The following is a 20,492-nucleotide window of genomic DNA, read 5'->3' as shown; positions in this document are numbered from 1 at the left end:
GTTTTTAATAAGGTGTCCAACTCTATATGAAGTAGCTAGAACTTATCATTTCAGGTGTTTTTAAAAGACTGCCTGGGGCACCTGTCTGGCTCAATAGGTAGAGCATGCAACCCTTGATCTTGGGGTTGTGAGTTCGAGCCCCACGTTGGGTGGAGAGATTACTTAAAAAATTAAATAGTACTTAAGAAAATAAAAGACCACCTAGACTAGAGGTATACACCGTATATTCTAAAACACTTGTATGTCATCAATATAAATAATATTAGTTGCTATTAGTTTCTGGATTTTAAAAGTTGCTCCATCTGCTATACCTTTGACTGGTGATGGTGATGGTCTTGAAGAAGTATCTCCAAATCTTCTCTTTTCCTTTTAATGAAGCAGCCTATAATTAGGAAATCACTGTTCGTAAGCATAACCCACATAAGTGGGCATAGAAACAGTTAAGTGGCAAAACTCAGAAAAGCAGCCATTGACTTACAAGCTCAGCAGCTGCCACTGAGGAGATATTTGATAATGTAGAATAAAAAGAAATCATAACACATAAGACTTTTAATTAGGAGGGAAGGCCTTTTCTGGTAGCCTCATCTCAAAAGGAAATTGTTCCAGGGAATTTTTAAAAGCCAGGGAATTTTTTTCTCTCTTCTTTTTTCTTTCTTTCTTTCTTTCTTTCTTTCTTTCTTTCCTTCTTTCTTTTTTTCTTAAAAACCTCTTACTATAGTAGCAGAGGGAGGAGAAAGCCTCTATTTTGAATGAACCAACAACAGACATACTTACTATACTGCTTTAAGTTAAGGAACTGGCATAGATCTGTGTAGTTCCTTGTGGACTCAAAAATTACAAAAAGAAGAGAGGGAGGGAGGATACCAACTGGGTTCCTCAGACTAATTTCACGAGATACTGGCAAGTATTCTGTGGGGGAAAAAAAAAAAAAAAAAGGATTCCATTGTAAATTAAGCACAGGGAATGCTGAGTTAAAGTAAAAGAAGTTTCATTATTGCAACATTTACTGGAATTTTTAATATGTATATTTTTAATATATATACACATGTCTCTAAGTGCCTTCGTTGTTTTTAAGATTTAATACCTCACAAAACCATGAACTATCTAACTACATTTAAGAAAATACTGTATTTGGTGGTGGGAGGGGGGGGGGGGCGCCTGGGTGGCTCAGGAAACATTTGCCCTTTTGTCTTTCAAGTAAGGAAGCCTTTGCTCTTTTCTTTGTCCCTTCTTTCTGCCATGAACGAGGGCACTAAGTCTGGGAAGGGAGGAAAAACAGGTATCTGTGAGCCAGGATGTTCCCCTACTGCCTCCAAGTCACTAGAGCTTTACCTGTACTAAGGTGGGTGGTAGGCAGGAGAAGGAGGGCAGAAGAGTTTTGAATTGAGCTAGAGATTGAAGCTTTCAAGTTAACAAGACTGATTATTTAATCTTAGGTTGTTATGATTTAATAAAGTGTCTGAAAATCACAGAATATATATGTAATGTATCATTAAAGGAGCCACCCCTCTGGAAACAAGGAAATTCTACCTGATATTGTTGGGGATAGTTACTGAAAATAATAAAGACATTTCTTGTTTATTCTCTCAAGGGTTTGAAACATTTTGCTAAGGAAGACAAACACTTTAAAACATTTATCCTTAAGTTTTATAAAAATTGTGATTTCTATAATTCTTCATCAATCTCTTTTGTGAACTTTCTGAATTTCTGAAATTTAAAGCATCCTTACAAGTACTTTAGAGGTGTATCCACAACTGACGGTTTTGGTGAAGATTCTAGGGGTCCAGATAACAAAGTAAAGAACACCATTTACACAATGTATTTTTTTTAAGCCCTGCTTTTTATTTTACATTTGCCCTCATTACAAAGACAAGCAGCTATGTCATTCAATCCTGGTATTGTCACCCACACACTGCAGTGTCATTCAATCCTGCTATTGTCACCCAGGCCAGATTTTAAACCAAAAGTAGAATTAAAGAGCCAAGGGGTCTCAGGGCTCCTGGGTGGCTTAGTGGGTTGAGCGGCTGACTCTTGATCTCATGGTTAGTGAGATCGAGCCCTGTGTCAGAATCAAGCCCTGCATCAGGCTTTGCACGGACAGTGCTGAGCCTACTTGGGATTCTCTTCCCTTCTTGGTCCCTCCCCTGCTTATGCTCTTTTTCTCTTTCTCTCTCTCTCTCAAATAAAACTTTTTAAAAAAGAAAAGAGCAAGAGGTCTAAAGTACCTCTTTACTTTTTACATTGGCCTTAACTTTTTTAATCAAATGAAATTTCACAAAATTTTAGATTAGTGTCTTTACTTCCAATTCAATAAAATTAATACAGCTTCACCCAGAAAAGAGCAAAGAGTAGATCTTTTATTTAATATTATTTAAGATGTAGGGGCGCCTGGGTGGCTCAGTCAGTTAAGCGGCCGACTTTGGCTCAGGTCATGATCTCGCAGTCCATGAGTTCGAGCCCCGCGTCGGGCTCTGTGCTGACAGCTCAGAGCCTGGAGCTTGCTTCAGATTCTGTGTCTCCCTCTCTCTGACCCTCCCCTGTTCATACTCTATCTCTCCCTGTCTCAAAAATAGTAAACGTTAAAAAAATTTTTTTTTAAATATGATTTAAGATGTAATCTTCCAGGTCAGTAGTGAATTTCATTGATGTTTCAGGAATAATATCTAGCATGACCTGTTCAAACCTTTTAGCCATCTAATTCAATATGATATGAAGCATGAAGAATTATTCTTTGTTTGTTTATTAGTGAGGGAATAATACAATACAACTGATTGCTTAGCAACTTCAGATCTGGGGACAAACAATTGAATCATTCTCATGTGAAGAACAACATGAGGGCATGCAAATCCTCAGTGCATTCATGCTGACAAATATTTACTATGTGCCAGGCACTGATCCAAACACAGGGAAATAGTGCAGTAAGGAAGGCAGATAAGTTCCCTGTTTTCCTGGAAGAGATAGACAATAAACAAATATTTATCATAATATTATGCAGTGATAAGAATTATGAAGGAAATGAAGCAAGATAAGGGCTAGAGAGTGACTATGGGATTGGGTGCTCTTTTAGATAAGGTAGTCAGTGAAGACTTCCCTAAGGAGGTAACATTTGAGCAAGTGATCTGCAGGAAATGAGGTTTCATCAAGTTCAGTTGAAAGACACATGATTTTGGTGACAGCTATGTTAGCTATAAATTTAATATCCCTTATAGACTCTCTCTATAGACCGATAGGGAGGGACGGCGGTGAGGGAGAGATAGAGATATCTATGTATGTAAAATCGACAGCCCCATCCAAGAAACACAGTTAACTTGTCTTTACAAAAAGTAGCATATTGCTATGGATAGTTATATCTTCATAGAAACTGATTTTTTGTTGCTTCTGGTCTCATTCATTTCATTCTGTTTTAATTGAGCAGATCTTTATTAAGTGATTGCTATGTCCCAGGCCTTATTCTAGGCTCTTGCCACATGTCAGTAAATAAAACAGATGAAGATCTGACTATGTGGAGATTACAGTCTAGCAGGAAAAGCTAGACAATGAGTAATAAACATGATAAATTACATACTATGTTAGAGAGTGATTTATGCGGGGCGCCTGGGTGGCTCAATCAGTTGAGTGTCAAACTTCAGCCCAGGTCATGATCTCGTGGTCCGTGAGTTTGAGTCCCACGTCAGGCTCTGTGCTGACAGCTCAGAGCCTGGAACGTGCTTTGGATTCTCTCTCTCTCTCTCTCTCTCTCTCTCTCTCTCTCCCTCCCTCCCCCCTCCCTCTGTCTCTCTGTCTCTCTCTCTCTCTCTCTCTCTCTCAAAAATAAACATTAAAAACATTTTTTAAAGTTATTTATGCTATATAAGAAAAATTAGGCCAGAGAAATGGAGATTATAAATACGAAGAAAATGGTAGGTCTCATTAGTAAATAGGCTATTCGGGGTGAATCTCACTGTGGTTAGACCAGAGCAGACAACTGAAGAGATGAGGGAGTTAGCCAAGTGCCTCTCTGAGGAAACAGCTCTCATTGACACATACCTGCAAACACACATACATGCTTTTGCCGTCAAAGAAGTTACTATCTTTTTTTCAAGACTCATTATTATTGTAGCTTATAAAAAAATGGGATGGATATACCATTACTATAACTGCTTGATGGTGTGTATCTGTTATCTTTTATTTACTTAAATGATAGCCATGATAGATAGATAGATAGATAGATAGATAGACTTTTTAACATGAGATTATGAAGCACTGTCTTTTAGTTTTTTTTGAAGCACTGCCATTTTAAAAGGTGCTAAAAATAACATGATTAGAAACACATTTTTATATACTGGCATGTGTAGGTCGCACAGTAAATATATTCTTTCTTTCTTGTTCATAGGTAATGGTATTCAAAGTTATGTTAGAAATCCAAAATAATTTAAGATAAATTGAAGAGGTGCCTGGGTGGCTCAATCAGTTAAGTTTCCGACTCTTGACCTCTGCTCAGGTCATAATCTCACAGTGGAATCAAGCCTCGGATTCTGCTCTGACACCACAGAGCCAGCTTGGGATTCTCTCTCTCCCTCTCTCTCTCTCTGTCCCTCCCCTGCTCTCTATCAAAATAAATAAATAAAGTTTAAAAAAAGATAAATTGAAAAACATGGTAGCTTTCTTACTTCATTCTATAAATTGAATGCAGGTTTAACAAACATAAGGATTTGTTAGTATGAGCAGTTAGAAAAATAGACTGTTCTGAGTTCCTTTAATAAAATAATTTAGATTCTTTCATGTTATTTTTGCTTCATTTTATCTGCTTTCCAGATATCATTAACTTTATTATAAGTTTAATCAAATCAGCCTTCACCAATTTACATGCAATGTCTGTTATTTTGTAAAATAAAATCTAATCTTTATGTTCCAAAGACATGACTTTTTTTTTTTTTTAACGTTTTTTATTTATTTTTGAGACAGAGAGAGACAGAGCATGAACGGGGGAGGGGCAGAGAGAGAGGGAGACACAGAATCGGAAGCAGGCTCCAGGCTCTGAGCCATCAGCCCAGAGCCCTATGCGGGGCTCGAACTCACGGACCGCGAGATCGTGACCTGAGCTGAAGTCAGACGCTTAACCGACTGAGCCACCCAGGCGCCCCAAGACATGACTTTTTAATAAAGTAGCTAGACAATCACAACTAGCCATAGAGATATAGTAACTATATTTCTCTTCCATTTTCAAATTGCTTTCTGTTTTAATTTTTAAGGACAAAATTACATTTCACCTCATTGGTTTGTACTTTTGAATCAGTATTGAGTAATAGGCAACTTTTGATACCACATGTTTCACTGAAAAGATCACGAATGTCTCATAAAGTTAAACATTTTATATGTTTCTTTTACTAACACGAGAATAGTATGTTTTATTTTCTAAAAAAATTTTTAACTAATTTCTTTCCATAAAATTCTTCCTTTCCATCCCAGTCTACACTGTTCCCCTTCCTGTTCTGAACTTATTTTCTTAGTACTTATTTAACACTTAGTAGATGCTGTCTTGTGTCTGTTCTAGCTCACAAAAACAGACCATACATTTTCCAAGGACAAAGATCCAGTTCTTATCTAGCAACATAATGATTTTTCACAAAGTAACTGTTTCACTACCATTTTTTGTTTGATTGATACAAGTATAACTTGAATAACTCAATGCTATACTATTGTGATATTGTGATTTTTTTAATTTTTTTTTTTCTTTTGAGAGAATGAGCAGGAGAGGGGCAGAGAGAGAGGGAGACAGAGGATCTGAAGCAGGCTCTGTTCTGACAACAAACAGCCCAATGCAGGGCTCGAACTCAGGAACTGTGAGATTATGACCTAAGCTGAAGTTGGATGCTTAACCCACCAAGCCACCCAGGAAGGCACCCTGTGATATTGTCATTTATAATAATATATATTTGGTTCCTATCCCCATTCCTAACAGAGTTCCTAAAACCCTTGGCATTTCCCAAGTGATAAGAAAGATAAAGATGTCTTGTTCATAACAATCCCCTGTAAACCATACCAGAGTTTATGTTAATGAGGTGACTTTTGGAAAGCTGCCAGGGGAACCAACAACATCATTAGAGGAATAGGACTTTCAGGCCCACCCTCCACCCCCAACCTCCAGGAAGAGGAGAGGGGCTGGAGGGTGACTCAATTATCAATGGCCAATGATTTAATCAATCATGTCTATGGTAATGGAGCCTCCACAAAATGGGTTCAAAGGACTTTCAGGTTGGTAAACATATGGTGGTGCTGGGAGGGTGGTGCACACCCCTTTCCCCATACCTTGCTCTATGTATCTCTTCCATCTGGCTGTTCCTGAGCTGTATATCCTTTTATAATAAACTGGTGATCCATTAAATAAACTGTTTTCCTGAGTTCTGTCCCCAAGGAAGGGACTGTGGGAACCTCCAATTTATGGTGAGTTGTACAAAGCATAGATAACAACCTGGACTTGGGATGGACATATGAAGTGGGGGCACTTTTGTAGGACTGACACCTTAAACAATGGAATTTGATGCTGTTTCCATATCGATATTGTCGGAATTAAATTGACTTGTAGGACATCCAGCCAGTATCCACAGAGAATTGGAGAATTGCTTGGTGTGGGGGAAAAAAAAACCCCACACATTTGGTAACTAGAAGTGTCAGAGGTGAAATGTGAGTGTTGTGTGTATGTGTACATATATATATATATATATATATATATATATATATATATATGTTACATACTATACTATACAAAGTTATACTGTACTCTTGAGTTTGAAAACTGTTTATATAGCATGCCTCCTTTAGCTAGGGAAGGAGAAGAGTCAAGCTTTCCATTGTTCCTCCTTTCTCTGTGGCAGTTGGAGTTCTGCCTGAAAAATTGTGTTGCCAGACTGGCAGTTATCAGCTTTTAGATATAAAAAGTTGGTCATGAAGACTGTTAAGTTTAACCCCAAAATGTTTTTTATATTGACACCAAAATATTTTTGCTTATTTTTTTTTATGCTTTTTTTTTTTTTTTTTTAAGTAATCTCTAAGCCCAATATGGGACTCAAACTCATGACCCTGAGATCAAGAGTCACATGCTCTACCAACTGAGCCAGGCAGGTGCCCTGTTTTTGCTTTTATATCAACAGTCTGAAGATTCAAAAGATAAGTAAATGGAAGGACAGCATTCTCATTTTGCCCTTTAATCTGCACAAATGTTGAATATAGCAGTAGAAATATTCTATTAAAATATGAATAGCATTGTATTTTAAAAGCAGCCATGAGAACTCTGCTGTCTGATAGACTTAATCTTTGAATGATGAAAGTAACATAGTCCTTGGTTCTACCCAACTACACATGCCCTCAACTACTGATACTAAACTAGATCATATGTCAAAATTCGTTGTATCTAAGAAGTCCTTAGGATAACAAGTTAATCTTTGACACCTACCCCTTAATCGTTGTAGGTCCTCATCCCTGATAAGTACTTCTTTTTTTTTAAGTTTATTTATTTATTTTTGAGAGAGAGAGAGACTGAGGAAGGAGCAGAGAGAGGGGGAGAGAGAGAATCCCAACTAGGCTCCGCATCACCAGCGTGGAGCCCAATGCGGGCTCAAACTCAGGAACTGTGAGATCATGACCTGAGCCAAAGTCGGATGTTTAACTGACTGAGCCACCCAGGTGGCCCCACTTTCTTTCTTGCAGGAGCGCTCTAATTCCACAGGAGATTGGGGATGGGAGAAGACAAACCAATCTTACAGAAAGTGGGTACTGCACAAGTTATTAAGGCCTAGGGATCCAACTACTTTAACTAGAAATATTATAGGAAGTTGATGAAGGATTAGCCATTTAACCTTATGAAGAGTAATGTGAGCTATAGACACTGTGCTCCTTAAATTTTTTCCTGACCAAGGACAAAATTGACCCATTAAGCCTTGCGCAGAGCTGAAAGTTCGTATGAACTTTTAAGTTTAGAACTGTAGGTAGAAGAGAGATTGAGCAGTCCATACTGACTTCCAGTTTCCCAGAATTTTTTGCTGCCGTATTTCTCTTTGCTCTGCCTTTCCTTTACTTACACACATTCTCCAATGAAAGTTATTTGCTCTATATATGATCTTCTCAAAGTTAAACAATCCTTACTTTTAATAGAATATCAGGTAGTTAGTCTGATAGTACAGCCAAACAAACAGGCCTACATTCCTGCATAGGTTGCCTGCTCACGAAATTAGCCCTCTGCATAAGTGCAAGAAACATAATGAGAATCGTAGAAGTCTAGTGCAACAAACACAACTTCTAATCTTGTCTTCTGCAAGAATTCTTTTTTTTTTTTTTTTTTTTTTAATATTTATTTTGAGGGTCGTCTGGGTGACTCAGTCTGTTAAGCTTCCAACTTCGGCTCAGGTGATGATCTCACGGTTCTGAGTTCAAGCCCCACAGTCAGACTTTGTGTTTATTAATAAATAAACATTTAAAACAAATTTTTAATATTTAATTTGAGAGAGAGTATTTTTTGAGAGACAGCATGCGTGTAAGTGGGGGAGAGGAAGAGAGGGAGAGAGAGAATCTCAAGCAGGCTCAATGCTCAGCATGGAGCCCAACAAGGGTCCCAATCCCACAAACCGTGAGGTCATGACCTGAGCTAGAATCAAAAGTTGGACCCTCAACCATAAAGGGTCCATCAAAGGTCCTCAACCATCAAGCCATCAAGGCACCCCTCTTCAAGAATTTTTAAGGATACTTATGCTTATTAAGGTTTTATTTAGAAAGTTAGTTGACGATATGACTGCAAAAGTTGTCATTAGCATATTTTCTCACAGTCCAAATTAAAGTGGATAGCTATGTTAAAAAATCAGAAATTGGTATCAGTTAAATCATAATTTGTATTAGAACAACATATATAAATTCATAGTTTCTAAGAAGAGAAAAGTTATTTTTCAGTTTCAACAGAGGATGAAATTTTAATAAGCAGTCCTAGGACTTATTTTCTATAAGTTAATGGCATCAGCTATGAATTTTCCTAGTTTGAGTAGAACATTCTTTTGGCCTCATTAATAAAAAGCTATGCTTTAGCAAAGTAGCCGTAGTGTTATGCCAAATAACTGCTTCATTGGCCTGATTATTAATAATCACTAGACAAATCACCAGGGGAAAAAGCCACTCATATTTCACATTTGTCAGACAAGCTTATGACTGTAGAACCTAGAAAGTACAGCAGGTAAATCGCAATGCACCTAATCAGGCTTATTTAGTTTACATATTTTCATAATGTGCAAAGTGGAATTTGACCAAGAACCTTTCTACTTAATTACAACAGATTTAATAGCCTTTCTCTCCTTAAAAACTTTACAACAGTTAAGAAAGCCAAACTAACTATTTTTTTTTTAACTTCTGGTTTGGATTTTCAGGTTGGCTACCTGATTCATGGGTGAAATTGATACACAGATAAATTCTTATTGTGACAGTTCTTTGTGGAAAAAAAAAAATGAATGGCTATATAAATACAGAACTTACGTTTCAACCCTCCTAAATTGCTCTCTTGAATTTTACAACTTACTCTTGGCCTTGAGAAACTGGATCACTGAATGAAATGTCTTCTCATGTTACCCTCTCTCTATCAATCTACTATGCGCCAAATGGAGATACCTCAGTTATCTGAGGCAGGCAGAGTGTGGCAGGCAATAGACATTAATACATAAGCAAAATTTTGGTATGTTAGATATGGTTAAGTACTAGGGAGAAAGAGAAAGCAGAGAAGGAATATAGGGAGTTCAGGGTGGATTCTGAATATAGAGTAAAGTAGAATAAAGAGCTCTCAAATCCATTTAGTTTATCATTGATTGAAATATTACTTTGTATAATCATTTGTTTTATACCTTTTCATGGTAAAGTATTATAATCCTTTCCCAGTTAAATACATCCTACCACATGATATTAGTGGCTGCATAGTGTAGTGTGGATATAGCATAATATAGCCATTGTATAGATAGAACAGCTTATTTAATCAGTCCTCTTTTTCTTGAGAAAGAGAGAGAGAGACAGTGTGAGCAGGGGAGGGGCAGAGCTAGAGAGAGAATCTCAGGCAGGCTCATTGCCCAGCACAGAGCCCAATGCTGGGCTCAATCTCATGACTATGAGATCAGGACCTGAGCCAAAATCAAGAGTTGGACGCTTAACCAACTGAGCCACCCAGGTGCCCCAGTCAGTCTTCTACTGTTGATCATTTAAGCATTTTCCAATTTTTCTCTATTATAAATACCATTAAAATAAACATCCTTGGGGCGCCTGGGTGGCTCAGTTGGTTAAGCGTCTGACCTTAGCTCAGGTCATGATCTCGTGGTCTGTGAGTTCAAGTCCCGCGTCAGGCTCTGTGCAAACAGCTCAGAGCCTGGAGCCTGCTTCAGATTCTGTATCTCCCTCTCTCTCTGCCCTTCCGCCACTCATGCTCTGTCTCTCTGTCCCTCAAAAAATAAATAAACATTAAAAAAATTTTTTTTTTTAAATGAGCATCCTTAGGAAGCCTGAGTGGCCCAGTCAGTTAAGCATCCAACTTCGGCTCAGGTCATGATCTCATGGTTCATGGGTTGGAGCCCCACTTCAAGTTCTCTGCTGACAGCGCAGAGCCTACTTTGGATCCTCTGTCTCCCTCTCTCTCTGTCCCTTCCCTACTCTCTCTCTCTCTCTAAAATAAATAAAAATTTGGGGTGCCTGGGTGGCTCAATTGGTTAAGCATCCAGTGTCAGCTAGGTCATGATCCCATGATTCACGATTCAAGCCCCAAATGGGGCTCTGTGCTGACAGCTCAGAGCCTGGAGCCTGCTTTGGATTCTGTGTCTCCCTCTCTCTCTGCCTCTCCCCTGCTCACACACTGTCTCTCTCTCTCTCTTTCTCTCTCTCTCTCTCTCAAAAATAAATAGACATTAAAATAATAATAAAATAAATAAACATTTAAAAAATGAACATCCTCATTATTACATTTTTGCAAATATAATTACTGTATAATTTAGGGATCTCTGCCTATTGATTTTAGGAATTACTCTGCTAAATTTGAACAGTAAAAGAGAAACTAGAAAAGCAGAACTATTTATAAACCAACAACTTAGGTTGTTTTTTTTTTTCTTTTTTTTAAAGTAACCTCCATGCCCAACATGGGGCTCAAATTCATAACCTCAAGATCAGTAGTCACATGCTTTCCAAACTGAGCCAGCCAGGTGGTTGGTATTTTTCCAGCTATAACCATGGAAAGAAGATTATCTACATCAGATGTGCATTGATAGAGCTTAAAATATTAAAAAATATTTTGAATATGAAATATTTATAAATTCTGTGCTCAAGGTTGAATGAACATTCTGTATTTCAGAATTTGTTTTCTATTTCTTATAGACTTAGTTATTAGTAGGAACAGATGACCAATTACAAGAACTGTCACCATTTTACCATTCTACATGAACTGTGGCCAGGCTGGATTTCTGGCACTGGAGCATTCACATCCATCTGTTTAGAAGGCATTATGCCCACTCATGAGATTTTTGCCAGTTTCCAAAAGTCATATGTAAATCAAGAGAGGCAATGTATGTTCTTTGAGATATAAATCATCTATTATTTAATCTCTTTGAATTATGTTCTTAGAAAAGACCTTTAGCCACTTACTGATTTAAGATAACTTTCAATTAGGCATATATGGAAAGAAAAATATAAGCAAAGTTTTAACTTTATTAAGTAATATAAATAGAATACAAAGTTTTCCATCATAAGAAAGTTGAAATTTGAAAACGTGCTATGAGAAGTCCTTAAAGTTTTAATATACCATTTGAAGGAAAGAAACTAACATTTATTTGGCACCTGCTGTGTGTAAGATGCTTTTACAGATTTGTTTATATAATTTTCATCATAATCTTGTGAAATAGGTATCGTTGTCCCCATTTTGCAGATAAGAAACTAAAAGAAATGACTTACCTAGGATCACACATAGGAAATAACTAAGATAATTCCAAGCCCAGTTTAGTCTGACTCCTAAACTCATGTTCTTTTAGCTACAGAACACTACATAAGTGGTTGGGATTCAAACATCGGGCTGAATTTACAAATCTGTGATGTGGATTGAAAGTGTTTTTTAGAAGTTAAATTAAAAAAAAAAAATCAACCAACCAAATGATTGCTTTATTCTCAAAACTCAACTGAACGTTCCAAGGTAAGTGTGAAGGTGTACATCAGCTCTCATTATCAAGAATGCAACACCAAATAGCAATAAATTATTTTGATGTAAAAGAATATCTACTTAGACAAGATGAAAGGGGAAAAAAACCGTCTGATGAGCTGTTTGCTTCCCTATAGATCAGTGATTTTCAAACTTAAAAAAAAAAAAAAAAGCTATTTCTTTTCCCCAAGCAAAGCTACATAAATGAGAATGTTTGAAACAAGGGTGCTTACTAGAGGGAGGTAGAGGCAGGTTGCTCCCTGTCCAGTTTTCTCTCCCAATGTCGCTGTGACCTCTGAAGGAATGCCCATAAATCCCAGGACTCAGAATGTCATTTAAACCCCCCGTGTTGTAGCTGGAACACTTGGTTGATCAGCTTACTTTTTCAGTATTCAACTGATTTATTTTGGTTATCTACTGATCACAGTAAAAATGTGACTTGAAAGTGGCAAGAAAGTTCTTAGGGCAATAACTAAGTACTTTTTATTTTATACTGAATTACCTTTCCTTATTTCTCCCAGTCAAAATCAACTAATTAATTTATCTTTCAAATGTTTTGACCCTCAACTGACTGCCAGGCTCTATCTTGATAACTATCTTTGGGAAGCTTAGATTCTAGTTAGTAGAGCCCTATAATAAAGAAGTGAAAAAAATCCATCTGTGCTATAAAGAAAATAAGTATTTTTAGTAAAGAATGGTTATGGCATATTGGACTACTTTACTTTTGTCTTATTAGTAAATGTTACTTGTATTAGATTAAATGCATTCCTCAAAAGTTCACATCCACCCAGAACCTCAGAGTGTGATTTTATTGGAAATAGGGTCTTTGCAGATATAATTAGTTAAGATGAAATTATATTGGATCAGGGTGAACCATAATAAAATGACTCCTGTCTTTATGAAAAGAGAAAATGGAGACATAGATAAACAGGGGAGAAAACTATATAAAGGAAACAGATCTGAGTGATGATCTATAAGTCAAAGTACATCAAAAACTATCAGCAACCACTAAAAGCTAGGAGAAGCAAGGAAGGATTCTTCCCTAGAGGCTTGGAAGAGAACAAGGCCCTTGATTTCAGATTTCTAGACTCCAGAACTGTGAGAGTAAGTCTCTATTGTTTTAAGGCACCCAATTTGTGTTAATTTGTTATGGCAACTTTAAGAAACTGAAAAATTACTTTAGATAGAATAGTTAGGAAGACTTCTCTTACTATACGATTTTTTTTTTGAGAGAGCGAGAGAGCATGGGTGGGAGAGGGGCAGAGAGAGGGGGAGAGAGAGAGACAGAGAATCCCGAATAGGCTCAGAACTGTCCGTGCAGAGGGAGGGGTTCCGGAAGATGGCGGCGTAGGAGGACGTCCTGCCGATCACTTAGATTCCACCTACACCTGCCTAAAGAACCCAGAAAACCGCCAGAGGATTAGCAGAAGGGAGTCTCCGGAGTCAAGCGCAGACCAGAGGCCCACGGAAGAGGGTAGGAAGGGCGGCGAGGCGGTGCGCGCTCCACGGACTGGCGGGAGGGAGCCGGGGTGGAGGGGCGGCTCGCCGGCCAAGCAGAGCCCCCGAGTCTGGCTGGCAAAAGCGGAGGGGCTGGACGGACTGTGTTCCCACAGCAAGCGCGACTTAGCGTCTGGGAGGTCAGAAGTTAACAGCTCTGCTCGGAAAGCGGGAAGGCTGGAGGACAAAGGGAGGGAGAGCTGCTGAGCCCCCGGACGGCAGAGCTCAGCTTGGCGGGGAACAAAGGTGCCAGCGCCATCTCCCCCGCCCATCCCCCAGCCAAAATCCCAAAGGGAACCAGTTCCTGCCAGGGAACTTGCTCGCTCTGCGCAAACACCCAACTCTGTGCTTCTGCGGAGCCAAACCTCCGGCAGCGGATCTGACTCCCTCCCGCTGCCACAGGGCTCCTCCTGAAGTGGATCACCTAAGGAGAAGCGAGCTAAGCCTGCCCCTCCAGCCCCCGTGCACCTTGCCTACCCACCCCAGCTAATACGCCAGATCCCCAGCAACACAAGCCTGGCAGTGTGCAAGTAGCCCAGACGGGACACGCCACCCCACAGTGAATCCCGCCCCTAGGAGAGGGGAAGAGAAGGCACACACCAGACTGACTGTGGCCCCAGCAGTGGGCTGGGGGCAGACATCGGGTAGGACTGCGGCCCCGCCCACTAACTCCAGGTATACACCACAGCACAGGGGAAGTGCCCTGCAGGTCCTCACCACGCCAGGGACTCTCCAAAATGACCAAACGGAAGAATTCCCCTCAGAAGAATCTCCAGGAAATAACAACAGCTAATGAACTGATCAAAAAGGATTTAAATAATATAACAGAAAGTGAATTTAGAATAATAGTCATAAAATTAATCGCTGGGCTTGAAAACAGTATACAGGACAGCAGAGAATCTCTTGCCACAAAGATCGAGGGACTAAGGAACAGTCACGAGGAGTTGAAAAACGCTTTAAACGAATTGCAAAACAAAATGGAATCCACGATGGCTCGGCTTGAAGAGGCAGAGGAGAGAATAGGTGAACTAGAAGATAAAGTTATGGAGAAAGAGGAAGCTGAAAGAAAGAGAGATAAAAAAATCCAGGAGTATGAGGGGAAAATTAGAGAACTAAGTGATACACTAAAAAAAAATAATATACGCATAATTGGTATCCCAGAGGAGGAAGAGAGAGGGAAGGGTGCTGAAGGGGTACTTGAACAAATTATAGCTGAGAACTTCCCTGAACTGGGGAAGGAAAAAGGCATTGAAATCCAAGAGGCACAGAGAACTCCCTTCAGACGTAACTTGAATCGATCTTCTGCACGACATATCATAGTGAAACTGGCAAAATACAAGGATAAAGAGAAAATTCTGAAAGCAGCAAGGGATAAACGTGCCCTCACATATAAAGGGAGACCTATAAGACTCGTGACTGATCTCTCCTTTGAAACTTGGCAGGCCAGAAAGGCTTGGCACGATATCTACAGTGTGCTAAACAGAAAAAATATGCAGCCGAGAATCCTTTATCCAGCAAGTCTGTCATTTAGAATAGAAGGAGAGATAAAGGTCTTCCCAAACAAACAAAAACTGAAGGAATTTGTCACCACGAAACCAGCCCTACAAGAGATCCTAAGGGGGATCCTGTGAGACAAAGTACCAGAGACATCACTACAAGCATAAAACATACAGACATCACAATGACTCTAAACCCATATCTTTCTATAATAACACTGAATGTAAATGGATTAAATGCGCCAACTAAAAGACATAGGGTATCAGAATGGATAAAAAAACAAGACCCATCTATTTGCTGTCTACAAGAGACTCATTTTAGATCTGAGGACACCTTTAGATTGAGAGTGAGGGGATGGAGAACTATTTATCATGCTCCTGGAAGCCAAAAGAAAGCTGGAGTAGCCATACTTATATCAGACAAACTAGACTTTAAATTAAAGGCTGTAACAAGAGATGAAGAAGGGCATTATATAATAATCACAGGGTCTATCCACCAGGAAGAGCTAACTATTATAAATGTCTATGCGCCAAATACCCGAGCCCCCAGATATATAAAACAATTACTCATAAACATAAGCAACCTTATTGATAAGAATGTGGTCATTGCAGGGGACTTTAACACCCCACTTACAGAAATGGATAGATCATCTAGACACACAGTCAATAAAGAAACAAGGGCCCTGAATGATACATTGGATCAGATGGACTTGACAGATATATTTAGAACTCTGCATCCCAAAGCAACAGAATATACTTTCTTCTCGAGTGCACATGGAACATTCTCCAAGATAGATCATATACTGGGTCACAAAACAGCCCTTCATAAGTTTACAAGAATTGAAATTATACCATGCATACTTTCAGACCACAATGCTATGAAGCTTGAAATCAACCACAGGAAAAAGTCTGGAAAACCTCCAAAAGCATGGAGGTTAAAGAACACCCTCCTAACGAATGAGTGGGTCAACCAGGCAATTAGAGAAGAAATTAAAACATATATGGAAACAAACGAAAATGAAAATACAACAATCCAAACGCTTTGGGATGCAGCGAAGGCAGTCCTGAGAGGAAAATACATTGCAATCCAGGCCTATCTCAAGAAACAAGAAAAATCCCAAATACAAAATCTAACAGCACACCTAAAGGAAATAGAAGCAGAACAGCAAAGGCAGCCTAAACCCAGCAGAAGAAGAGAAATAATAAAGATCAGAGCAGAAATAAACAATATAGAATCTAAAAAAACTGTAGAGCAGATCAACGAAACCAAGAGTTGGTTTTTTGAAAAAATAAACAAAATTGACAAACCTCTAGCCAGGCTTCTCAAAAAGAAAAGGGAGATGACCCAAATAGATAAAATCATGAATGAAAATGGCATGATTACAACCAATCCCTCAGAGATACAAACAATTATCAGGGAATACTATGAAAAATTATATGCCAGCAAATTGGACAACCTGGAAGAAATGGACAAATTTCTAAACACCCACACTCTTCCAAAACTCAATCAGGAGGAAATAGAAAGCTTGAACAGACCCATAACCAGCGAAGAAATTGAATCGGTTATCAAAAATCTCCCAACAAATAAGAGTCCAGGACCAGATGGCTTCCCAGGGGAGTTCTACCAGACGTTTAAAGCAGAGATAATACCTATCCTTCTCAAGCTATTCCAAGAAATAGAAAGGGAAGGAAAACTTCCAGACTCATTCTATGAAGCCAGTATTACTTTGATTCCTAAACCAGACAGAGACCCAGTAAAAAAAGAGAACTACAGGCCAATATCCCTGATGAATATGGATGCAAAAATTCTTAATAAGATACTAGCAAATCGAATTCAACAGCATATAAAAAGAATTATTCACCATGATCAAGTGGGATTCATTCCTGGGATGCAGGGCTGGTTCAACATTCGCAAATCGATCAACGTGATACATCACATTAACAAAAAAAAAGAGAAGAACCATATGATCCTGTCAATCGATGCAGAAAAGGCCTTTGACAAAATCCAGCACCCTTTCTTAATAAAAACCCTTGAGAAAGTCGGGATAGAAGGAACATACTTAAAGATCATAAAGGCCATTTATGAAAAGCCCACAGCTAACATCATCCTCAACGGGGAAAAACTGAGAGCTTTTTCCCTGAGATCAGGAACACGACAGGGATGCCCACTGTCACCGCTGCTGTTTAATATAGTGCTGGAAGTTCTAGCCTCAGCAATCAGACAACAAAAGGAAATCAAAGGCATCAAAATTGGCAAAGATGAAGTCAAGCTTTCGCTTTTTGCAGATGACATGATATTATACATGGAAAATCCGATAGACTCCACCAAAAGTCTGCTAGAACTGATACATGAATTCAGCAAAGTTGCAGGATACAAAATCAATGTGCAGAAATCAGTTGCATTCTTATACACTAACAATGAAGCAACAGAAAGACAAATGAAGAAACTGATGCCATTCACAATTGCACCAAGAAGCATAAAATACCTAGGAATAAATCTAACCAAAGATGTAAAAGATCTGTATGCTGAAAACTATAGAAAGCTTATGCAGGTAATTGAAGAAGATATAAAGAAATGGAAAGACATTCCCTGCTCATGGATTGGAAGAATAAATATTGTCAAAATGTCAATACTACCCAAAGCTATCTACACATTCAATGCAATCCCAATCAAAATTGCACCAGCATTCTTCTCGAAACTAGAACAAGCAATCCTAAAATTCATATGGAACCACAAAAGGCCCCGAATAGCCAAAGTAATTTTGAAGAAGAAGACCAAAGCAGGAGGCATCACAATCCCAGACTTTAGCCTCTACTACAAAGCTGTCATCATCAAGACAGCATGGTATTGGCATAAAAACAGACACATAGACCAATGGAATAGAATAGAAACCCCAGAACTAGACCCACAAACGTATGGCCAACTCATCTTTGACAAAGCAGGAAAGAACATCCAATGGAAAAAAGACAGTCTCTTTAACAAATGGTGCTGGGAGAACTGGACAGCAACATGCAGAAGGTTGAAACTAGACCACTTTCTCACACCATTCACAAAAATAAACTCAAAATGGATAAAGGACCTGAATGTGAGACAGGAAACCATCAAAACCTTAGAGGAGAAAGCAGGAAAAGACCTCTCTGACCTCAGCCGTAGCAACCTCTTACTCGGCACATCCCCAAAGGCAAGGGAATTAAAAGCAAAAGTGAATTACTGGGACCTTATGAAGATAAAAAGCTTCTGCACAGCAAAGGAAACAACCAACAAAACTAAAAGGCAACCAACGGAATGGGAAAAGATATTTGCAAATGACACATCGGACAAAGGGCTAGTATCCAAAATCTATAAAGAGCTCATCAAACTCCACACCCGAAAAGCAAATAACCCAGTGAAGAAATGGGCAGAAAACATGAATAGACACTTCTCTAAAGAAGACATCCGGATGGCCAACAGGCACATGAAAAGATGTTCAACGTCGCTCCTTATCAGGGAAATACAAATCAAAACCACACTCAGATACCACCTCACGCCAGTCAGAGTGGCCAAAATGAAGAAATCAGGAGACTATAGATGCTGGAGAGGATGTGGAGAAACAGGAACCCTCTTGCACTGTTGGTGGGAATGCAAATTGGTGCAGCCGCTCTGGAAAGCAGTGTGGAGGTTCCTCAGAAAATTAAAAATAGACCTACCCTATGACCCAGCAATAGCACTGCTAGGAATTTATCCAAGGGATACAGGAGTACTGATGCATAGGGGCACCTGTACCCCAATGTTTATAGCGGCACTCTCAACAATAGCCAAATTATGGAAAGAGCCTAAATGTCCATCAACTGATGAATGGATAAAGAAATTGTGGTTTATATACACAATGGAATACTACGTGGCAATGAGAAAAAATGAAATATGGCCTTTTGTAGCAACATGGATGGAACTGGAGAGTGTGATGCTAAGTGAAATAAGCCATACAGAGAAAGACAGATACCATATGGTTTCACTCTTATGTGGATCCTGAGAAACATAACAGAAACCCATGAGGGAGGGGAAGAAAAAAAAAAAAAAAAAAAAAGAGGTTAGAGTGGGAGAGAGCCAAAGCATAAGAGACTGTTAAAAACTGAGAACAAACTGAGGGTTGATGGGGGGTGGGAGGGAGGGCAGGGTGGGTGATGGGTATTGAGGAGGGCACCTTTTGGGATGAGCACTGGGTGTTGTATGGAAACCAATTTGACAGTAAATTTCATATATTAAAAAATTTAAAAAAAGGAAAAAAAAAAAAAAAAAAAAAAAAAAAAAAGAACTGTCCGTGCAGAGCCTGATGCAGAGCTCAAATTCACAAAGCATGAGATTGTGACCTGAGGCAAAATAAAGGCAAAATGACCTCAGACACTTAACCAACTGAGCCACACAAGTGCCCCAGTATATGATTTTTTAAACAGAGACATAAATGATGAGAATGACCCAGCCAAGAGGAAATACTTACTGGTGTTATTTTATATTTTATCTACAGGTATATAAATTACTAGTTCTAAAACAAAGTTATTATTTTCTCCCTCTCTCCAAATATGTTTTCTCTGCAAAAACTTTATAAAGTAGATATTAATATCCCTACTTTTCATATAGAGGCTAAGGAACTTGGACAGGGTCACACACCTAGTTAGTGGCAGAGTCTAGATTCAAACTCAGGTAATCTGGCTTCAAGAACCTAAATTTACCGGATTATTCTAACACTATTTCTTAAAAAATATATTTTTTATTAATGTTTTTGTTAATTTTTGAGAGAGAGACTGAGCACGAGGAGGGGAGGGGCAGAGACAGAGGGAGACACAGAATCCAAAGCAGGCTCCAGACTCCGAGCTGTCAGCACAGAGCCCGACGTGGGGCTCAAACTCGTGAACCACAAGATCATGACCTGAGCCGAAGTCAGACGCTTAACCGCTTAACTGTCACCCAGGCGCCCCACTAGCACTATTTCTTAGGTTTCAGGCAACATGCTTCAATACTGTCTACAGGCTTCTAAATTCCCCTTTTGTGATATTCCACTTAATCTAGTCTTACATGTAGAATGCAGCTTCTCTCTTTTGTCTCCTACTTATCCTCCCCTTTTTAATAATAGTGGTAATAACAGTGATAATCATAATTGCTAAACTTACTGAACACTAAGTATGCCAGCTCTCTTAATCCAAGGAACAATCCCATAAGGTAGCTACTATTATTATCCTAATTTTCCAGATGAGGATTCTGTGGCTTGAAGAAGTTAAATAACATGTAGAATCTTAAAACCAATAAATGGCAGACCTGGGGTGGTCAGATCTGTCTGACTTCAGAGCTC

At 39.0% G+C, this 20,492-nt stretch overlaps 1 protein-coding gene across 12 annotated transcripts in view; it reads left to right on the top strand.

Moving 5' to 3' along the window:
* The window catches only part of LOC132694076 (uncharacterized), a 225,942-nt gene that overhangs the window by 11,346 nt on the left and 194,104 nt on the right, over positions 1–20,492 (top strand). For 2 of the 12 annotated variants that reach the window (XM_078449683.2, XM_078449679.2), the window contains exon 3: positions 12,012–13,492. The exons of the other annotated variants lie outside the window; for them this stretch is intronic. In XM_078449683.2, coding sequence (XP_078305809.1) covers positions 12,012–12,082 — 71 coding nt within the window. In that variant the 3' untranslated portion in view covers positions 12,083–13,492. Of the gene's footprint in view, positions 1–12,011; positions 13,493–20,492 lie in introns of those variants that run through there. 12 annotated transcript variants of the gene reach the window in all.

The sequence above is a fragment of the Panthera onca genome, chromosome B4, assembly GCF_046562875.1.
Source record: "Panthera onca isolate mPanOnc1 chromosome B4, mPanOnc1 haplotype 2, whole genome shotgun sequence".
Taxonomy (NCBI): domain Eukaryota; kingdom Metazoa; phylum Chordata; class Mammalia; order Carnivora; family Felidae; genus Panthera; species Panthera onca.
The sequence above is the reverse complement of the archived record's forward strand: the minus strand, read 5'-3'. Positions and strand labels throughout refer to the sequence as shown.